The 20,920-nt window shown below is 56.6% G+C and overlaps 1 protein-coding gene across 12 annotated transcripts in view; it reads right to left on the bottom strand.

The window, feature by feature from the left end:
• IGSF9B (immunoglobulin superfamily member 9B) overlaps positions 1-20,920 on the bottom strand; it is a 42,391-nt gene that overhangs the window by 15,032 nt on the left and 6,439 nt on the right. For 9 of the 12 annotated variants that reach the window (XR_014856405.1, XR_014856404.1, XR_014856407.1 and 6 more), the window contains exons 2-18: positions 19,464-19,661; positions 18,223-18,369; positions 16,614-16,765; positions 15,386-15,503; positions 14,419-14,560; positions 14,148-14,293; positions 11,692-11,834; positions 10,848-10,988; positions 9,520-9,636; positions 7,816-7,908; positions 7,562-7,712; positions 6,924-7,047; positions 4,035-4,210; positions 3,270-3,496; positions 2,340-2,424; positions 872-1,033; positions 102-147 (exon numbers count right to left, since the gene is read on the bottom strand). Coding sequence is in view for 8 of the 12 variants with exons in the window: in XM_085081900.1 (XP_084938026.1) it covers positions 102-147; positions 872-1,033; positions 2,340-2,424; positions 3,270-3,496; positions 4,035-4,210; positions 6,924-7,047; positions 7,562-7,712; positions 7,816-7,908; positions 9,520-9,636; positions 10,848-10,988; positions 11,692-11,834; positions 14,148-14,293; positions 14,419-14,560; positions 15,386-15,503; positions 16,614-16,765; positions 18,223-18,369; positions 19,464-19,661 (2,368 nt within the window). In the remaining 4 variants the exon portion in view is untranslated. The remainder of the gene's footprint in view (positions 1-101; positions 148-871; positions 1,034-2,339; positions 2,425-3,269; positions 3,497-4,034; positions 4,211-6,923; positions 7,048-7,561; positions 7,713-7,815; positions 7,909-9,519; positions 9,637-10,847; positions 10,989-11,691; positions 11,835-14,147; positions 14,294-14,418; positions 14,561-15,385; positions 15,504-16,613; positions 16,766-18,222; positions 18,370-19,463; positions 19,662-20,920) is intronic. The other 3 variants (XM_085081901.1, XM_085081903.1, XM_085081902.1) reach the window with 3 other exon arrangements.

A 20,920-nucleotide genomic window follows, 5' to 3' on the forward strand; every position in this document is an offset into this window, starting at 1 on the left:
AATAAGGATGGGAGATTTCCATTTGAGCTTTGCAATGACTGTGGGAAGGAGGCACCTTGAAGACCACACAGCCTGGTGCCACAGCTAAGACAGATACTTACGGGGACTCCAAACTCTTCCTGCAGTGGGTTATCGAGAGAGGAGGGTCTGGAAGAGAATAAAAAGGGGAAAGAAGAGAGAACGCTGAGGAGGCGCAACACGACAGAGACAAGACAGACTCAACATCAAGACAACAAAAGACACTCAACAAGAGGCCAAGGTTTCATTGCTCCAGTGCTTTAATGGTTGCTGACAACACACAGCTCCCGTCACAAGGTCCTGCCCATCCTGCTGCCGCAGCCCCGCAGGCTGACGGAGAGACGGAGCCACTTCCCTGCCCTCTCCAGCTCCCCAGCCTCCCTTTTCCCTACCAGCCACTCCTGCATGGAGGCTACAGCCCCAGCTTTTGGGAAGCAGAGCGGCAGGGTCTCCTCTGGGGTCTTCTCTAGCCCAGCACTGCCCGCTCTGGGCTGGGAGCAGCTGGAGAGCCCAGCTCGGGGGGACCTCAAGGAGGTCAGCAGTGCCCCCATCTGTGTCCCAAGGACAGCCCAGCCCTAAACCCCCGGCTCTAGGAGTTATCACCACGCGGGAGAGCTCCCTCGGAATTCCCAGGCTAGTTTCTCTGGCGCCTCTTCACCCACCCTGCCTCTCCCGCTCCCGACCACGGGCACTTTCAGGCACTGCCGAGGGAGGAAGTCAGGGCTTCACCTGAGGACGCGCACGGACGAAGAAGAGACAGACAGGGAAGAAGGTTACGACCACAACACAACCAGGGGGGAGAAACGAGGAGGAGACAGGAGGGAGGGAGGAAGCACACCGGGAATGGACTCACCTTTCTTGCGCTTGAGCTTGCGTTTGCGTTGCTTGTTGACGAAGCAGGCGGCGAGCGTGCTGAAGAGGATGGCAGCAGCCAGGAAGCAGATGGTGGCAACGATGCCAGCCAGCACCGGGCGGGCTAGGCCCTCGTCCGTCAGGTCAGGCTGAGGGAAAACGTCTGGGGGAAAAACACAACAATCCAGTGTTACACCTGCTGCCTTCTCCCCAGGGAGCTGCCACAGCGTGGAGGCAGTGATAGTCTCCAGGAATGATAATCTCTGTAAAGACCCTGCTTCCAAGCCAGCCCACCCAGGGAGAGCAATCAGTGCTGCTCCAGGGCCAAGGGATTAGTGATCTCACACCAGATCACAGAATCATAAAATAGTTTGGGCCAGGAAAGGCTTTTAAAGACCACCTTAGTTCAACTCAATGAGCAAGGAAAATCTTCAACTAGACCAGGTTACCCAAAGCAACCTGATAAACCTTTCTTGCATTAGCTGATGGACACCCAGAGAAGAAGCCTCCACACCAAACAAACATATATTTATGTCTAAACACACACCATTGCAGCCAAACCTGCAATTACCTCCTGGCTGAATAACCCAGGCAGGGTTATAGGCATTTCAATAAGCATTTCAACCTCTTTGTCAGTGCTTCATTTCAGCTTTGGTCCGAAATTAAGCACTTCTGGGCTCCCTTATAACACCCTTTCACTAACCCTGAGCACATGGGAGCCCCCAGCAGACCTCAGCTGTGGGCACGTGCAGAGGTGCACCCTGCACACCTCGGTGCTCCTGCCATGTGCCACATCCAGGATCAGCACGTTCCCCTGCTGGAGCACAGGCTTTCAGCCTGGGAGAGCAGCTGCCTGGGGCCAGGCGCCTGCCAAACCCCATCAGAAAAACCGGGCGTGAGGAGCAAGGGCAGTGAGCAAGGAGGCTGCAGCGAGCTCTTCATGCCACGCCAGCACCACTTGGGGGCAGAGAGAGACTGCTGCATCGCAGCACAGCAAGCCAGGCTTTCAACAGAGCCAGAAAATCCAGGCTCGCATCCCCAACCCCTCCTGCTGCCCTCGCCTTCCCCATCTCCATCACAAGCCCTCTCCTGCCCCTCGGCTCGAGGAATATCCTCTGAGCTGGATGCACAGGGAGCATGCAGGAACCTCGGTGCGTTGCAGCCTCCTGTTGCAGAGCTCTTTTCCCTGTGGACTCTGCACTGCAGTGCTACGTTTCCCCTCTCTCCACCTTTCATTGCCGTTTCCAGGCTGCGCAGTGCCCGCCAGGAGCTTTGTTCTCACCGCAGAGCCGGGCTGTGCTGGGCTCTGCAGCATCCATGCTCTGGGGATTTGGGATTTGTCCTCACTTGCCCCCCTCGGGAGGCAGCCTGGGGCCAGAGCAGTGCCTGGGACATAAATCACATCCCTGCACCCAAATCAGCCCAGCTCGCAGCCCCACAGCTGGGGGAGAAGAGGAGCTAGCCCTCACCTGTGCTGGACACGCCAGCGACGTTGCTGGGTTCGCTGATGAGATCCTGCATGACCGCCAGCACACGGAACTCGTACCACGTGTCCTGGAACACCAAACACACCCGTCAGGGCTCCCAAGCAGCCTCCAGCCTCATCTTAGCATATCCTCCAACATCCCCAGCATAAATAAAACCCTCTGACATCATCTTTTTAATGTTAGCAAGTCAGGCTTTTATCCTTGGCTGGGGGGTGTGTGGCTAACAAAATTCTGGCCCCCACACAGACACAGATAAAAACATGTTCATCTATTAATACATTTTTATCAAACAAAAATTATTGTTCATTGGTTCTAAATTACACAACTCTCTTTCATTAATTAGCACTCTGTCCTCTATTGGTTATTGATTTCTCGCTTCTTATGCTAATTAGTCCATATTTTTAGTATCTTTTTCCTTCTGTAGGGACTTTCCAACACATATACTGAGACTTTTTTAGTCTCTTTATCTTCTGGTTTCTGCAAAATGTCCTTGTGATCCATAAATCCTACATTTCAACCTCAACAATACATCTTTCTCTCCCAGACTTTGTTCACTGAAGCGTCTCAGAGTGACTTTATCAAAATTTAAAGTTTCAGTCATTTTCCCAAGGTGTGCTCCTACAAAAGCAGCTTACAACAACTTTGCCAAATGCTGCTAAGAGTAATTGAAGAATAACACCCTATTTATCATTTATATGTACAGTGGTCATGATTACTTAAAACTATTAACTAAAATTGTTAAAAATTTGTATCATTCCCAACACTCGCCCAGCTCCTTGAAGATCCCAGCTCAGGGATCGAGCCACTCCAAAACTTCCCCGGAGCTGCAGCAGATGGTGCAATATTATCACAGAACCATTAAGACTGGAAGAGATCACTGAGCTGGGAATGATGCGGGCAGCCCCTGCTCACCTGGGACAAGTCCTTGGCAAAGAACTCGCTCTCGGAGCCCGGGATGCCATCATCCAGGATCTCCCACTTCTCCGCCACGCGGAATTCCATGATGTAGCGGTCGATGGGGAAGCTGTGGTTGGCGGGAGGGAGCCACGACAGGAGGACGCCTTGCTGTGTCCGGTTGGCTGTTAGGCACCTCGGTGGGGTAACCAACACCAGAGGCTCTGGAGTTGTTACAGGGAATGCTGGGGACAGAGCAGAAGGGACAGGGACACCTTTGAAGAAGGGCCATCCCAGCAATTACCACATTCCAGGAGTTTAGGGCACATCTCAGGAGCTTGGTTTCTTATCACAGAAATAGAAAAGTGGATTTTCGAAAGGCAGGGGACTAATAATGCCATGACTCCTGGCCTTCCTGCTTCCTCCCACCTCCACCTAAGAGCCCAAAGGCTCTGAGCTGTAACAAGTGATCTCGTGCTCTATTAATACCTCCTGATCTCAGCTGAACTTAAGGAAGATCTGAAAGGTAACTGGTGCAGCACAGCTCTCCCATGCTGGCTCTCAGGACAAGCCTTCCAGAGCCTCATGCATCCTGCAAAGTCTACAAGCTTCATCTAGGACTCCCCACAAATTATCTCCTACATGGCTGGAAACTATTGCTGCTGATGATGATCATCTCCATTTCCACCAGACAGGACACATGCAGAAGGCAAAGGGCCCCTCCACCCCACAGTGCTCCCAAATTCCTTCCCAGCCCTCCCCTTGTGCCCATGGAGGACCTACCTAGAGTGTTCACAGTGACCACCTCACTGAAGGAGCTGGTGCCCAGCTTGTTTTGAGCCAAGACACTGAACTGGTAAGCAGTCTCTGGTTCCAAGGTATCCACCAGTAGCCAACTGGAACCAGCTGGCACAGGGAGAGACAGCCAGTCATGGGGTCCAAACTGGGCTCTCTTCATCCTGCCAAGAGAAATGGGAGCATCCTCAGGGAAGGTGTCTTTGACAGGCAAGACAAAGAGGCAGCATTAACTTCTTATGCAAAAATGGAGCTTTCCCGAGTGATGGTTGGGTTTGACAGCAGTGATGTGGATGGACGTGGGGCAGCCACTCGCCACCCACAAGCTGGCTCGGGCCACCATCCCCTCCTTGTGTCCCACCAGCTCTCCTTGCTGCCCTGAGCTGGGTCAGGGATAACTGCAGTGCCAACAGCCCCGCTCTGACGTGATTTCCACCAGATTCCCTTGGGCAAAAGTGGGAGCTGGAGCATTTTGGTGAGTGCTGCGAAGGGAACGGCTGACGCAGGAGACAGGCCCTGTTCCCATTTATACCTCGACATCTCCTGAGCCAGAGCCAAGTTCTCCCTCAGCTGTAGCCCTGTACATGTCATCCCACGAGAGACATTTAACTAAATCTCCATCTCTGCCACATTTGCACAAGTCGGGGGCTGCCAGCACAGCCTGGGGCACCACTCAGGGTTTGGCAGCACAGCAGAGGCGCTGGCAGGGAGTGCAGGACAGAGCCTTTCTGCTGGGCTCTAACCACAAACCCAAGGTGAAAAACATTCCCAGAGCCACCCCAGTGCCACCCAGGAGCATGCAGCCACCTCCACAAGCCATTAATGCCACCAGGAGACACCTCAGTGGAAGAGCCCCACATCCCAAAGCAGCATCCCTGCACTGTCAGCGTGGGTGCTCGTGTTAGACAGATGCTTTAGGGAGTCTGAGCCCTCAGCTGCAGGTTTTGGTGGTGTCCAGAGGGTTTGGGAAGGATTGGTGCAGATGGTCTACCCTGCACAGGTAAGGGGGCACACCTGCAGCCCACGGCACACAGCCAGGTGAATCCACCCAGCAGGGAAAGATGGAGCAGAGAGAAACAACGCTGCTGTCCAGGGAGCAGAAGGTGAGGCGGAGAAGCAGCAGCAAGCCATGGAAACGAGCAGGTCTGTGTGGAGAGCTGTGCACGTGCTCTCCACACAGATCCAGGGAAAGCCTGGATCACTGCGGATCCAGCTGGGACTACAGCTCCCAGGATCCCCCAGCACCACCGCAGCACAGGCAGCAGGGCAGCCCCTCTCCTGAGCAGGTTTTCCTGCAGTGTTTAACCCCACTGCCCTCACATCTCTCCTTCCCAGCGCTGCTGTGGGCAGGGACACACCAGAGAGGAGCTGAGGGTGGGGAAAGCAGAGGGAAAATGCAGCATTCCCTTGCAGAGGGAGGACGTGGTTGCAGCTGGAATGCTGTGGTGGCCCTGGCCATTGCTGGGGAGCAGGGTTTGTATTTCCAGACTCAACAACCACAGACACAGGAGGAGAGCACCAATCCGGAGGAAATGAAGCCATGTTTTTTTGCCTGAGCATCTCACGGGCACATGGATGGCATTCCGGGAGGAAAACACATGGATGGCATTCCGGATGGCACTGCATGACCCACCTGTGTCCCAGGTCCCTGTTCCCAGGGAGCAGCACATCCCCCAGAGATCACACCCTAGGGTTAGGGCAAGACGGGTTGATGCCTCCCTATCCAAAGCTCCTACAGCTGCCTGTGAATTCCTGAATGCAGGCTTGGTGCAAACGCCCTTCCCTGCTGGCTGCTCTCTCCCTGTGGAGTCTGGAGGAGCCACGAGGAGGCAGGAATCCAGCAGCAGGTTGCGGAGCAAGAGCAGCAGCAGCTGCTGATGCAGCCACGTCTCCAGAGCAGAGAGGTTTAACCACTCCTTCCCAAGGACATTTTCATCAAAGCAAGGTCTGCACTGCTCAGCTTGCTCCTTCGTTTCCCCCCCTCTGCTCAATCCATTCCTTTTTTCCATCTCCAGACAGACAACCCAGCCCCGGGCTGGAGCAGAGCAGAATTCATTACAGGCAGTGTCTCCCCCTTTCCTCTCTATCAGCAGTCTCAATCAGGGCAAATTAAGGCAAGGAAAGAGCAAGAGGAAAGGCTGAAGAATGTCAGCCCAAGCCTGGGAAGGGAAGGCATCACCCCCTCCGTGTTTCCAAGGATGATTCCTTAGAAGAAGATGACAACAGTAGAGCTCAAAGAATACTCCAGCCTTGCTGCAGCCATGTTTTTCCCTCCCCTGCCCCAGGGGAAGGCACAGGGCTGAGCCTGGCCCTGCTGCAGGAAGGTGGGGTGGCTTTGGGTGCTGGGTAGCACAGGAGCTCAGGGAGCAAAGCCCCAGGAGCTCAGCCCCAGTGCCAGGATCTCACAGTGGCTGGTCATGATCTCAGCCGGGATTCAACCACCTCCAGGGAGCTACCGAGCGAGGAGAGAACATTTCTGCTTAGTCACAGCTCTTCCAGGACACACTCTCTAAAGGTTGCATTTTCCATCCTCTCCCCGGCTGTTAAGCCTCATAAACAGTTTATCTTGAAATTAGATGCCAGAGGCAGAGCTACATGAATGCAAAGCATCTCCTGTGTACCACAAGCAGAGTAAAACCTGCCAGGGCAGACGGAGGCAGCGACCAGCACAGAAGGGAGAGGAAATACGGGAACTACACCATCCCACCACCACCACCCATCTCTCCAAGGAACCCCGAGGGAGCTCAGCCCTGCAAGGCCCACAGGCACAGAGCTGGGCTTGCCACCCTCCCCACCCTCCTCCCCACCGGCTGCTCGAAGCTCGGGTCGGCTAGGAAGGAAAAGAAGCAGAGAGCAAAGCATGCCAGGATGACTCACAGAGGGCCGTACCAAACTGAGAAAGTCTGCTCGTATCCACCGTCGTAGCCGGGCTCCCAGGAGACGTTGGCTGAGGTCATGGCGGCCACGACGTGCACGCTGGTCGGGGCGTGAGGGCTTGTCCCTGCGGGGAGAGGGGACAGCTCAGAGGGGAGCAGGACCAGGGCTGGAAGGGGTCTTCTCCCATGCCATGGCCCGAGGGGATTCCTCTTGCACCAAGCCAAGGCCACTGGAATTTCTACTGGAAATGGCAGCAGGACAGGTGGCCAAAATAACAGAGCAGAGAAAGGCAACTCCAGCAGGAAATAACATTTAAAGGAGACATTGTTCTTGGAATCATAGAGAGGTTTGGGTTGGAAGGAACTTTAAGGGACACCTTCCAATAGACCAGGTTGCTCCAAACCCCATTCAAGGTAACCTTGAACATGTTCAGGGAGGGGGCAGTGCCAGCTTCTGTGCCAGGGCCTCGCCACCCTCATAGCAATGAATTTCTCCCCAACATCCCACCTAAACCTCCTGTCTCCCAGTTTAAAGTGATTCCCCCTTGTCCTGTCCCCACAACCCTCTTTGTGGGGAGCATGCCCACCTCCTGCCTTGCCTGGGGGTCTCTCCCCAGGCCCCTTCGACCCTGCCCGTACCTACGACGGTCAGGTGGGTGCTGGCAGTAATGCTTGCGACGATGTTGGTGGCGACGCACTCCCACTCGCCGTGGTCGTCCTTGCCGAGGGAGCGAATCTGCAGGGTCCCGCCGGGCAGCGTGTTGTGCTTGCTCCTGCTGGGCTTCCCTACCTTAGGCGAGGAGTGGGGTGGGGAGCCGGGCAAAGAGAGAAAAAACACGACTCAGCAGCGGGTCGTGGGGCAGGGCGAGGCGGCGGCGGGGTCACTAAGCTACCTGCGCGGCCCAGGGGACACCGCCGGCCACCGGCAGGGGATCTGGTCTCTCCGGTCGTGGCAAGGCAGACGGTTCCCCCGTTTCCGAGAGGACCTGAGGGGCAACGCGAGAGGCATGCGTCAGGAGGCTGCTGCTCTGCGCTCACACACAAGCGGGAAACCCCACGGCACTGGCACGGACACCGAGCCCCGCGACGGGGCTCAACCTCCAGCATCCAAAGCTGAAACCGCTGCGGGAAGGGGCACCGGGCACCCCAGCAAACCCCCTCCCGGGATGGGGAAGGCATGGTTTGCCCCAGGAGATGCCCAAACTGCCCCTCAGCCTCGGTCAATAGCAGATGAGAGGCAGGACCCTTCACATCAGAGGTCTGGGCAGCAAGAGCCCCATGAGGTGTGGGAGTATGGCGTGCATGGAGGTGCCTGGAATGTCTCAAGCCGAGCGGAAAGATGGATCTTGTAACAACTCATCTATGCCCATCAGCCAAAGTTGTGCAAATCCCACGTTGTCCTGACTCCTCTTCAGCTGTTCTTCACATGGGGGACTGCTGATCGACACCAGGACCCACGGGTTGATGCCAAGCAGGAGGAGCAGAGGAGCCCACAGTCACTTGGGGTGTGCCAAGCCCAGGAGTCCTTCAAGAGACTGGTCAGCACTGGTGGACTGATGGCAAGGGACAGCATTGGCTTCTGCCACTGGGAAACTGAGCCCAGCCCAAGCCAGCCCTGACTGGAGCTGGAGGGGATAAACCCAGAGCCACAATATGGTGATGACCACCAGAAGGCACAGGTGAGATTGGAAAGAAACCTGACTGAGACTGGTGAGGGCAGGGAAAGAAGATGGAGAAAAAGCCTAAACAGCCAACAAGCTGCAGGCAGGTCACTTGCAATGTGTGCAAGTCATGGTCCTCCCTGTGCTGCTAAAAAGGACCCAGAGATCCAGCAGCTCAAGACTGGGGACACAAGGACTGGGGATTGTCCCACTGGGGGACAGAGGGACCCAGCTCACCCTCAAGAGCCCTAAGAATAGGATGGAAGGTTTGAAGGGAAGATGCTGACAGCAGGAAAAAGAGCCCAGGAGGTCTCCTGTACAGTGGATTTCCTATGGGAGCAGTAAAGGTGGGAAGCAAAGTGAAGCCTGCAGAAGGACTGGAAAGCCCTCGTTGCTCCCAGGCTGTGCCACCACACCCTGCTCTATGAAAAGGGACATCTTGAAATCCTTATATCCACTCCAGTATCATAAAAACAGCTTCTTCCATGGTCTTTGAAGTAAGTCATGGGGCAATAAAGCAGCTGCTGGCTGGTCCAGAGCCAAAAGACCCCTGGACACGCTCTGCTGACACATCCCCCTCCCTCCACGGGGTGTCTGTGCTGCGAGAACAGCATTGCCACAACTGCCACGTCCTGCCGGTGACCACAGGCAAGGAGGAGGGTGTCCTGTGGGCAGCGCTGGCGAGGCAGAGGATGGGGCTGGGGCAGGGGCAGTGTTTCAGCTTTGCGGATGCTGCCGTGTCGGTTTCCCGGGATTACTCGGTGGCCACAAGCCGGGCTTCCCCCACCCACCTGCGGGACAGGACGGCAGTGGCTCAGCCCAAAGCGAAGCAGCTGTACCTGCAGTTTGTTCTTACCGGGACAGAGTGTGGCTTCTCTGTCTGCAATATTCACCAAAAGCCAAAGGCACTGCAGATTTGTCTGGCAGGCCGGGTACCTTTCTCCAGGCGATGATGGGAAAGGGGTCTCCGGCAGCAGCGCAAGGAATCAACAGCTCCCTCCCTGCCTCCTGTCTGTACTCCCAGCCTGGTAGCACCGTGAAATAGGGGGGGTCCTGCAGCCAAGGGAAAAACAAGGAGTGTCAGCCAGCCCCAGCTGCCATCACCAAAACCAACCCTTTTCCAAACCAACCCAATCCCCATTCTGGGTCAGCTTGAGGCATTGCAAGGGAAATTGCGTGGAGAACGTGTGCTAAGGAGTCTCCATGGCACACCAAATTACACACCTGGAGGGAGATTCTCTCCAAAGAGCCACTGCACTAGAGCATGGAATCATGGAATCCCAGACTGGTTTGGGTTGGAAGGGACCTTAAAGACCACCCCATTCCACCCCCTGCCAAGGGCAGGGACACCTTCCACTATCCCAGGTTGCTCCAAGCCCTGTTCAGCCTGGTCTTGGACACTTCCAGGGATCCAGGGGCAGCCACAGCTTTTCTGGGCAACCTGTGCCAGGGCCTCCCCACCCTCACAGGGAAGAGTTTTCTCCTAATATCTAACCTACATTCCCCCTCTTTCAGTTTGAACCCATCACTCCTTGTCCTATCACTACCATTCCAGATGAAGAATCCCTCTCCAGCTTCCTTCTAGGCCCCCTTCAAACACTGGAATGCTGCTGTGAGATCTCCACACAACTTCTCATCTCCAGGCTGAGAAGCATCTTGCTTTTTACCTCCTCGAAACAGGAAAAAGCCCACCCACATCACATCAGCCATCAACCTGATTTCCTTGCCCCGGCAGCCGCCCCGGCGGATGTGTGTGTCTGGTACACAAAGCGTTATCATGTGAACCTCGGCGAGACACCATGAATCACCACGGCTCCCTCCCAGGCACAGGACTCCGTGTTCAGGGAGGGAAGAGGCAGCAGCTCCCACCCCAGATGCACCAGGAACTGTGCTGGGAGCCCAGCACGCCCCAGGCTCCGCACGCAGCCAGAGCACGTGGAGCTCAAATCATCCATTTGTAAAAATCCTCAAGCCCAGGCCAGCAGGGCTAAGTGTTTTGTTGGCAAAGGGGACATTCCAGGGAGATGTTTCCTCAAACTACCCCAGTCCGGTGTCAAAACCCGTGCTGCTGCTCTGGAGGGATATTTCCAGCTACACCAGACAGAGTGCCCTGGGGGTTTGCCTGGGCTGGTGGGAAGCATATCTCCAGCACAGCACAGACACACCCTCACCCTCTGCTGTTCCCCACACAGCCCCGGGGGCTGCTCCCGGCACAGGAGGACATTTCTCCCAGCAAACCTGCGGGATTTTGGAAGGAGAATTACCTTCAGTACCAGTCGGGCAGGGGGAGACTGGCCCATCGTACCCAGGGCGTTATAAGGCACACAGGTGTAAGTGCCGAGAGCATCTTCAGTGGCCTCCTCGATCCGGATCGACCCGTCTTCCAGCAGGTTCCAGCCGGCATACTGCAGCACCAGGGAGAAACAGGGAGCTGACTTACCCTACACCCACCACAGGTCATTCTTTCCCCATCAGCCAAGTCCCACACCCACACCCAGGGTGGCTCTCACATTCCCAGGATCCCTGATCCCACATCCCAAAGTGTGTCCTTAACAGCAGAGAGAGGAAACCCAGGCAACATCAACCCATCCAAACACAGCCAGGCTCCTTCACGTGGCCCAAAAAAGATTTAAGATCAGAATCTAACACTAAATAAAACTTGTTCTGGAGTGGACGAGACAACTCCACCTGGAGGGGCTGAGGGCACCAAGGGCCAGGAAGCTATGGCAGAAACAGCTTTAAATGGAATTAAAACTTCAAATCGTTAATATTTAAGCAAAAAATTTAAAATATTGAGCGTTTTCTTTAAATATTTAATGGGTAATATCCTTGCTCAGACTATCAAGCCATGATTAGGGGAAGATTTAGATTTGTTAAAAGGTTCTTTTAACTACCAGTTGCCATTGGAAAAACAAACCAGGGCCAGCAGGAGGTGACTTTAGGGGGAAGTTGTGGGACACACAGAGTGTCCACAGGCACCGTGGGCTTCCCACAAGAACTGGAATTAACTCTGATAAGGAAAAGCAGCATCATGGGTTCTCCTGACAGACAGGGATGTGATGCTGAGGACACGAGGGGAGGACACAAGCTGTCAGGGGGCTGTGTCACCTTCTCAATTCGCAGGGGACGTCCGTCCTTGTTCCACTTGACCAGCGTGACCGGCGGCTCTGCCTCGACCGGGCAGCGGATGTACCCGTGGATCCCGATGGGAACGTAGATGATGGGGGGCATGTTCACCACACGGGCAGGATCTGGGAGAGCAGCATCACCTCAGCGTGGGGAGAGAGCCCATCTCTCCCCCCAGCCTGGCTTCAGAGGATCTACCTCACTTCTGTAATGAATTCTTAAAGCCAGCACCAGGCTGGCCCCCACAGGCTGTTATCCCAGGCTCGCTACATACAAATCCACCAGAATACCTGGCATTTCTGGGAGGCTTTACTCATGTCCAGGGTGTTCCTACCTGGTGCTCATTAAAAACTGCATTTAAGAAGAAATGTGAGATATGCCTGCTCCCAGTTCCACACCAGCTTGCATCCTGCTTAAGCCTGCGCTGCTCCATCACAGCACACCACATGCCAGGTGTGATGCACACCCAGCACAGCCTGGTTTTACACACCACCAATCAAAGCTATTTCAACTCCCAAGCCTTAAACCACACCCAGATGGGAAAAAGGATCCATGACCAGGCTGCCACAAGCCCTTTACCTCCCATCCCATATTTGCTTGTACTCGTGGCTCATCGAGGCTGGGTCATGCTGAGCATCAGCCACCTCACCCTTTCCAAGATGCAAAAACCTTAAAATACATATCAAACCCCCCTCCACGCTGCACCGCCCACGCAGAGAGGTGTCTCGCAATCCTCCAGTCTAGAATGTGTCATTAACAGCACTTCTAAGAGCTTTTTAATTAAGTGCGAGTGGGTTGAAGAGAATCTAGACTTTCTTTAATAAGAAGCTTTTTTAAAAAAATGTTATTTTTAATAAGAAGAGTGAGTATTTCTACAATCTTGTCTAGACACCGGCAGCACGAGGTTATGGGAAAATCCTGATGGGGCTTACGCTGCATTAAGGGATAAAATGTGGGGTTTTGGGGTGCAGCATCCCTGCACTGCTGATGCAAAGTGGGGGTAAATGTTAAGGTGCTTAATAGGAAGGGATGGGAGATTTGGGGGTGTCCTCTCCTTATCACTTTCTTGGGGCAAAACCGGCAGAGTTTGGGAGCTCTGCTCCCAGCACATCACCCCAACCACTCCCCCAAACTGCACGCCCCGGGCAGTGGCACCATAACCCAGATTGCCCAGTGCCACATATGGAGCAGGCTTTACCCCCCTCTGCTTAACTCCACCTCTTAGGAAATGTAATCAAGGGCTCCAGCAGCGCGGGAGAGGGTAATGGGATCGAGCCTTTCACTATTAGGTCACTGGCCAGGGGCCAGCCCAGCCCACTAATGACCCAGAGCTGTGTCCCCACCCGCTTGGGAGGGTGGGAAGCTCCCTCCCAGAGGCATCAGCCCCGCTGTGGATGAGGTTTGCTCAGGAGGAAAAGGGTTTGTGGCACCAAAAGCTGAGCACCCTTCCTCGCACCGAAGCCTGGCTGAGCGGCAGATTGTCCGAGCACTGTTTTCCCGGCCATTAGAGCTATTTTTAACAGCTATCAGCCCTGACAAGCAGCCCTGGATTAGCGGCAGGGCAGATTTAATGGCCTGAGGCCACAGGCTTTCCCAAGAGCCACCCAGCCAGGCACATCCAAGCCCCAAATCACGCCTGTGCTGGGCACAGCACCACTCACACCATCCCCCTGCCTGCTCTGCCCCATCACCCATCCCCACAGGGACCTCCCAGCCCTTCTCCCAGCAGCTCCCCACTAACCAGCACCAGTTCTAAAGGCAGCAGCTCTAGAGGCAGCCTTGGAAAACCCACGTTGAGAGCCCACTTTGCTCAGGCCTGTGTTTCATTATGAAATAAAAGCGCCGCAGCCTTTTGGAGCAGAGCAATATTGCAATTGGAGCGGCGGCAATTGAGGCCATTACTGTGGAATGCCACAGGATGCCGGTGGCACACTACCCATTACCGCCCGGGGATTCCGGGAGAACGAGCGTGGGAAGCAACGCTGCTGCTACAGCCCTTTCTCCTCTGCTTGTTTAGATCGGTTACGGCCTGAAAAATGTGACAGGCTGAGCTCCGGAGCTCGCAGAACAGCTGAGCTGCAGAGCAAACCTCCATAATGAACACCAAAAAACACGTTGGCACTGAGAGCCCTGACCTGGTGTTTTCCAGCAGGGTGAGGACAGCGAGGCAGCAGCCATGGGATGATGCTCACCTAATTAAAAACACTTGTAGCAAAGGTGGACAGCAGCGTCACTCAGGATGCTCAGACCATTTGCTTTCTTGTCTGCCACACCCATGTGGGATGCCCTCAAGCATTTTGGCTGAGGATGATTCCATGTTCATCCAGAGGTTGCTGTCATATCAGCCTGATTCTGCCAGTGTCACACCAGGACAGCAGAGCCTCTGGGGCTGTCTCGGAGCCAGGTGTTATCCACCCCAGCCCCATCCCCACACTCACACTGCACTGTCAGGTAGGCAGAGGCTGATGGCGAGCGGCCCAGGCTGTTGCTGGGGATACAGGTGTATTTTCCAGCATCCTCTGGCTTGACACGGAAAATTATCAGCGTCCCGTCGATCAGGATCCGCACCCTCAGCTTCAAGTCGCTGTGAGAGAAAAAGGGAGGAGGATCACGGGGAGTTCCAGGGGCAATGCCACCACAAACCCAGCTCCCAGCACAGCCCAGGAGCAGGAGGAGGAGGACATGCTGCCCTGCCAGCTGTAAACTCACTTCTTGAAGTAGACGTTCTCCTCCTCCCAGTACCACAGGTAGGTGAGGTTCCCAGGATACGCCTCGGCCTGGCAGGTGAACAGCGCATCCTGGGAAATGTTGACTGTGATGTTCTCCGGAGGGGAAACGATAAAGGGAGGTCCTGCAGGGGGGAAGAGGAAAGTCTCACTCACAAAGTGTCACTCCCACCACGACAGGTGTCCCCACAAAGGCTGCTCAGGTTCAGCTCCATCACAGCATTGTTGGCTGGGAGCTGCTGGAGGGCTCCAGGCTGGCCCTGATCCTCTGGGATCACAGGGGCTGACAGAACCACAGTGACCCTCTTATTCCCAACCCTGTCCCTAATCTCTGTGCTGACTGAGAACCACAGTGACCCTGTTATTCCCAGCCCTTTCCCTAATCTCTCCAGCTCTGAGGAGGAGATCCATGCCCATGGTGCTTCTCCCAGGGCACACAAGGACACACCTCCCTTCATCCGCAGCACTTTTCCAGGATAGTATCACCCACAGGAAAAATCCAGGGGGAACAGAGCAAACTGCCAGGAGCCAGCAGCTCGCCACTGCCACAAAAACAGAGCAGAGGACACCCCGTGCTCCTCTCTCTGCCGGTAGCTGTTGACCTAATTAAAGATTTATTTAATAAGAGAGGGAGCAAGGAGCAGGAGGCCTGTCATGCATCACCGCTGTCTGACGAGGCGCTTCATGACAGCCTCAATCTTTTCCCCGCTTCCCAAACAAAACCGAGCTGCCATCAGGGCCTGGCTGCTCATCAGCACAGCCACAGCCGTGCCCCAATTAAGCAGATTCCTCCATCCTACAAACCGGATACAGAGCCACGGGGCAGCCAGAACCACGCCAGGCACAGAAGCCTCGCGGGTCGCTCCGGGGTGGCACCACAGCCCTGTGACACATAGAGTTCCCCCCCATCCAGGCTTCCCAGGGGATGCTGAGGAGCTGGGAGGTCTCACCTTGGACGAGCAGGCGCGTGGTGTGCACAGCCTCCCCCTGGATGCTGTAGGCCCGGCAGGTGTAGGCACCTCTGTCCTCCCGGCTGATCGAGAGCACCGTGAGGCTCCCGTCGCTCACCTGGGAAGGAGGGAAGACCCTGGAGCGTGGGCAGGGACCCCAGGGAGACGGGGGAAGACCCTCCCTGCTTCCCACGGCAGAGAGCTGCCAGCTCTTTCAGGGCCGGATGAGAGATGGGTTTCCCCGCTCTGCAAGACGTGGGATATTAATAAACCAACACACGCGTTTCTGCTCGACGCCAAGGGGAAGGGAAAGGAAAAAAAAAAATCATAAAATAAATAAATAACCCTCCCAGCGCATTCATCTCCCAGAAGTGACTGGCAGGCAGCAGGCTCCAAACCGCTCCTGCCAAGTGCCCCAGCACCATTGGAGCTTCACAAGGAGCCTTGCTGGAGTATTCCCTGTCCCCCAAGGACCTGCTTCAGCACTGGGGGATGAGGAGGAGACCTCAGCTTGGCCACCATCCTCTCTGTGGGGCCACCGCTCAGCTGGAAGAGGAGAGGATGGATTCCCCTGGAGACACAGGAGAAGGATGGACAAGGGACTGTCACCCTTGGGGTGGCAGCACCCCCATGCACAGGGAGGCCTCCCAGCCAGGCTTCCCCCCCACCCCATTCTGCCTCATCCTTCTATTTCAATTAGCAACAAATGATTCCTAATTACTCTCATTAGTGCCTGCGCTGATTCCAATGCCTGATTTACCAATTACAGCTCAGGGGGGAATCTCTGCCTGGGAGCCTCTGGGATGCAAAAAGGGTCCTGAAGGGGAGGGGAGGAGGGGAAATCCTCCCTGCTCAAACCTCCCCAGCCCCAGCCCTGCTGCATGCCCCCCTGCCCAGGGGGACACCACCCCAGGCTCACCACCCCAGCTCCCACCCCATCTCCGTGGTCTTTGCCCTGGGCTGACTCCACAGGCAGCAGGTCAGCTGCAGGAGCAGGGCTGTCCCAAGCCCTCAGGGGGTCTCCAGCCTGCACCCAAGGGCTGGCAGCGTTACAGGCTGCTGCTCAGCAGGGATGGGGTGGGGGGGAATGGGCATCTCACCAAGGAGAAGTGCTGAGAAAGCACGGCTGGCTCCAGGCACGGCGGAGCTGCCGCCACCGTGGTCCTGTCAATACCGTCCCCGCCAGCTCCCAGCCCAGGAGCCACCACGGCAGCCCTCACCCACCTACCTGGTACTTGCCATTGGGACCCAAAAGGTCGCCCTCTCTGAGCCAGGTGACAATGGGCTTGGGGTTCCCGAACGCCATGCAGGTCAGGGTGATGCTGCTGCCCTCCTTCGCCTCTACGTACTGCGGCGGGGTCTCCGTGAACGTGGGGGGAGCTGGGGGCACAGGAGACCACCGTGACCCCCTGACTCACCCGTGGCCACTCAGGGTCTGGGGGCACACAGGGGCAGGGGGGAGGCTGCTGCCTGCACACGGAGGGCACTCTGCACATCCCCACGCAGGACTGGGACCACCCTAAAGGTGAACAGGGCTGCAGGGACAGGGCTGTCCCTGGGGACAATGACCAAGAGGTGCCACACCGCACCCCAGCCCTGTGCCCTCTCCTCCCCACCAGCACCACGTCCTCCCCCCACCCACTGCACATTAACTCGCTATTGTCAAAACATGGGAAAACACCGCAGTGCAGATCGAAAGGCTCCTTCCTGATGAAAGAGGCTGGCAGGATTACAGCCCGCCCCTAATTACCCGCGGTTGTTAAAGCCCACTTTAGAGGAAGACAGGTTGGCAATTTAATCTGCTTGGGGAAAAAAAAAAAAAAAGAAAAGGAATTATATTTTGTTTCTCCCCAAATGATTTTTATTTTCCCCCTAAGAAAATTAAGCGTTGTAATGCGCTGGGGGAAAGCCACAGCCCTCACCCTGAAAGCAATTCCTCGGGCTGGGAGGATTATGGTTATTATATTGTTATTAAGCCCCTGCACACCCCGTGCTGCATAAAACCCCAAAACTGCCCCATTTTGCCAAGGGGAGGGACAGGGCATCTGGGGCCATTTCCAGCCCCTCTGGCTGGTGGTTTGCAGGATCCGTGCACGTGGCAGAGGTGAGCCAGGTACCACCATCCTCCTCCTTCCTCCTCCTCCTGCCCTCCTTCCCAAGCCCTGGGAGCTCATTAGCAGGCAGGGGGAAAGCAGGAAGCGGTAGGCAGGGCGGCAGGCAGGGATGGGGCTGGTGGCCTGCACAGCCCCGCTTGCAAAGCTCCCTCTCACTAATTGGGCTCAATTAGGTGGCTCTGCTCTGTGCCACAGCACAGCCATCCCCCCAAAGGTTAAATTAATTGCTCAAGGTCAAGGCAAGACCAGCGAGGAGCTGCCAGTGCCCACATCTCTCCAGCCACCCCACTGCAGCAGGAGAGGCACAGCCCTGCTGCTGGGCTAAAAATAAACATCTCTCTCCTGATGTGGAGAATGACAATTTGCTAATTAGTTTAATATACAGCCTTAATAAAATGAAAAAGTAATTTGAGTAAATCTGAATTTCAAGAAAACAAAGATTTGATTTTCTGATCTGTTGGTTGAGAGGAGATTCATTCCCAGCTCCAGTTCTTGATGTCTCTCCTTTAAACAAGCTCCATGTAATTAAACTGAGGAATCCCTAATAAAACTTTGTCCCTTTTGAAGTCACACCCTGGCTGAAGCAGCCAGCCTGGATAGCTTCAGGCTCGCGTGTCTGCCTGGCACAGATGCCACTGAGACCCAGCATCCACCAGCCATCCAGCATCCACCAGAAATCCCATTTTGGCCCCGCATGGATGCTGCAGCCCCCGCCCCGCTCACCATTGACCGTGAGGTGGACCCAGCTGCCGTTGTGGAAGGTGTCGTACTGCTGGTCCAGCATGAGCACTTTGCACTCGTACCAGCCCTGGTCCTCGGAGCGCACCTGCTCAATGCGCAGGGAGGCTTTGTCGTGCAGGCTGGCCCGGCCTGTGGGAGAGCACAGCGTTGGCACCGCGGTCCCTGACAGGGAGCAGCCCCCAGGCCACAGGGGACACCCCATCCCAAACTGGAGCAGCCCCTCAGAAATCACCACAGGGGACACCCCATCCCAGTGCAGGCACTGTCCCGGTTTGGGGCTGGCTGAGGCTCATGGCATGGTTACAGCCGGCAGTGCCAGGCCGGTGACACACGCGCCTGTCTGGGGACAGCAGAGCCAAGCTGCCAGGGACAGGCAAGGTGCCTCGAGTGGCGTCTGCCCGCAGCGACAGTGGCCTTCTGCTCCCAGCTGGGGGCTGGCGGCACAGCCGGCGTGCAGGCGTGCCCCAAAGCCTTTCCCCGCCTGGGAGACTCCCAGGAAGCAGGGCGGCCCTGAGCTGACCCCGTGCACAGCCCCAAAAACTGGGTCAGGAGCAAAGTAGCCCAAACCTCCACCTTGGTGCAGTGGTCACCAGGCTGTGGCATCACTCATTTGTGAGCTGAGTTTGGCAGGGCTCAGCTGGTGCATCTTCCCTGCTGCAGCATTTCTTAGAGAGCAATTTGGGCAGAGAGCCCCGTAAGACCCAGGGAAGCTCTCCAGGACAGCATTCCACAGGGAAAAGGATACCACAATGGGTCTGTCCTGCCACACCAAGCTCCTCAGGGCTGGTTTCCAGCTCTCATATCCCACCAGAGGACACCAGCCACGTGTCACAGGCAGCACACTGGCGAGCAGCCACATGAGTTCTGCAGCTCCAACCTGTCACCTCCGCCCGGCACGTGGCCCTGGCTCCATCCCCACCGTCCCCCCAGCATCCCTCCCTGGGCTCACAGCTGCTCTGGGGCACAGCGGCAGCAGCAGCAGCCACCGCCACCACGCGTCACCCTGGGTTTCTCTGCCTCGCTTGCTCCCGTCCCACGCAGCCCAGCTGGCTTCCTAACACTGCTGCTTAATTAAAACCAACTGGGTGGAAAGCGAGCAACGAGAGGCAGAGCCCGCGTGGTTTCCGACGGAGGAACGGATGGAGCGGAGCTGCGCATCCCGGGCCGTGCCGCAGCAGGGACCTGGCGCCTTCCCCTCGTCCCCGTGCGCCCCCAGGACTCACCGGCATACCCTGGGTCGACATGGGGAGGGTAAAACCCAAACTTGATGAAGATGGGGATGGGGACGCCGAACTTGAACCACTCCACGACATAGGGAGGGGGCTGTCCCGTGAGCGGGTGGATCACGTCGCATGGCAGGATCACGCTCTCGCCAGCGCGAGCGGTCACGAACTCGGGCTCCTCCCTCGAGCCGAGGGCACCTGCGAAGGGGCGAAGGAAGAAACTGTGGCTGATCCCACTGCTGGCCCCCAACATCAGACCAACACCCCCAGAAGAGATACAGAAGAGGCACTGCCCATCCCCAGTCACCTGTCTCCAGCGTGGGCAGCCCCTGGGTCTCTCTTGCCCCAAAAGCAACAGGGGGTTCCAAGCCTTTCCACTCAGCTCCAAGGCTGCCCTGAGCTACCACAGGAGTCAGGTCAGGGCAGTGGCCATGAGCACACAGTGCTCCAGGACAGCTTCTGACCTCTGTGCCAGGGCAAGGGTGATGCCCAGCAACCCCATAAGGCTTTTGAGAACCTCTTGCTCTCAGTAGAAGGGGGCACAGAGCATGCCTAGCACTGTTCCCACATAGCAGCACCATCTGGGCTACCCTGTATCCCTATGGCAGGGAGAAGGCTGCTTTTAGCTTGTGCCAGTGACCAGCACTGAGCGTTCAGGGACCACTGACCACTGACTCTGCTGTGCCAGCCCACGGATCCAGCTCTCCCACCGGTGCCAGGGTGGGCTGAGCACCCGGAGCTGCGATGCTCCAGCCAAGCCCACATGTCCTCGGGCATCCCCGAGAGCCCCAAGCCTGAAATCAGTCTGCGACCTGCATGTCGGGTCTGTCACCCTGCTCCTCCCAGCTGGGTAATTACAGGGGACTTTGGTCTCAGCTCGGAGGCTGCTCCACCCCGGCTGTGCCGCCCTGCTCGCTGCAGCCTGGCGTCATCCTGCTCTGCCAGCAGCAGCAAAGCTGCATCCTCAGCACGGCGTTCGGAAATGGAAAGCAAGGGAAACCCAGGGCTGGGGGGAAGCCAAACAGGGGGTCCCCAAAACTAGGTTCAGACCCACATCGCCCTTCTCATCAAGGAAGGGCCCCCCGTTTTCCTGGCACCCGCGGCCGCTGCCTGTTCCGGGGGGGATGCTCGGGGAGGGATGCTCGGGGAAGCACGTTCCCACTCCTCCGCGCTGCTCCTCGGGGCCGCCGGTGATTGGCGGCGAGTGACATCACCGCTTCCCCGCCGCGGGAGCCGAGCATCACCGAGCATCACCGGCTATTTTTGGCTCTGGCACAAGCGCGTACCGGCGAGAGGCCCGTGATGTGCCACCCCACGGGCCCACCAGCCGAGCTCCCCGCGGGAAGGGCAGCGGGCAGAGCTGGCCACGGCTAGCACATGGCACGCACAAGGGGCAGAGGGTCACGGCCTGATGGTCACCCGAGCGTCCTCAGCCCCCACGCCACCAGCAAACTGGG

The sequence above is a fragment of the Lichenostomus cassidix genome, chromosome 24 (genome assembly GCF_008360975.1).
Source record: "Lichenostomus cassidix isolate B80296 chromosome 24, HeHo_3.0, whole genome shotgun sequence".
Lineage (NCBI taxonomy): Eukaryota > Metazoa > Chordata > Aves > Passeriformes > Meliphagidae > Lichenostomus > Lichenostomus cassidix.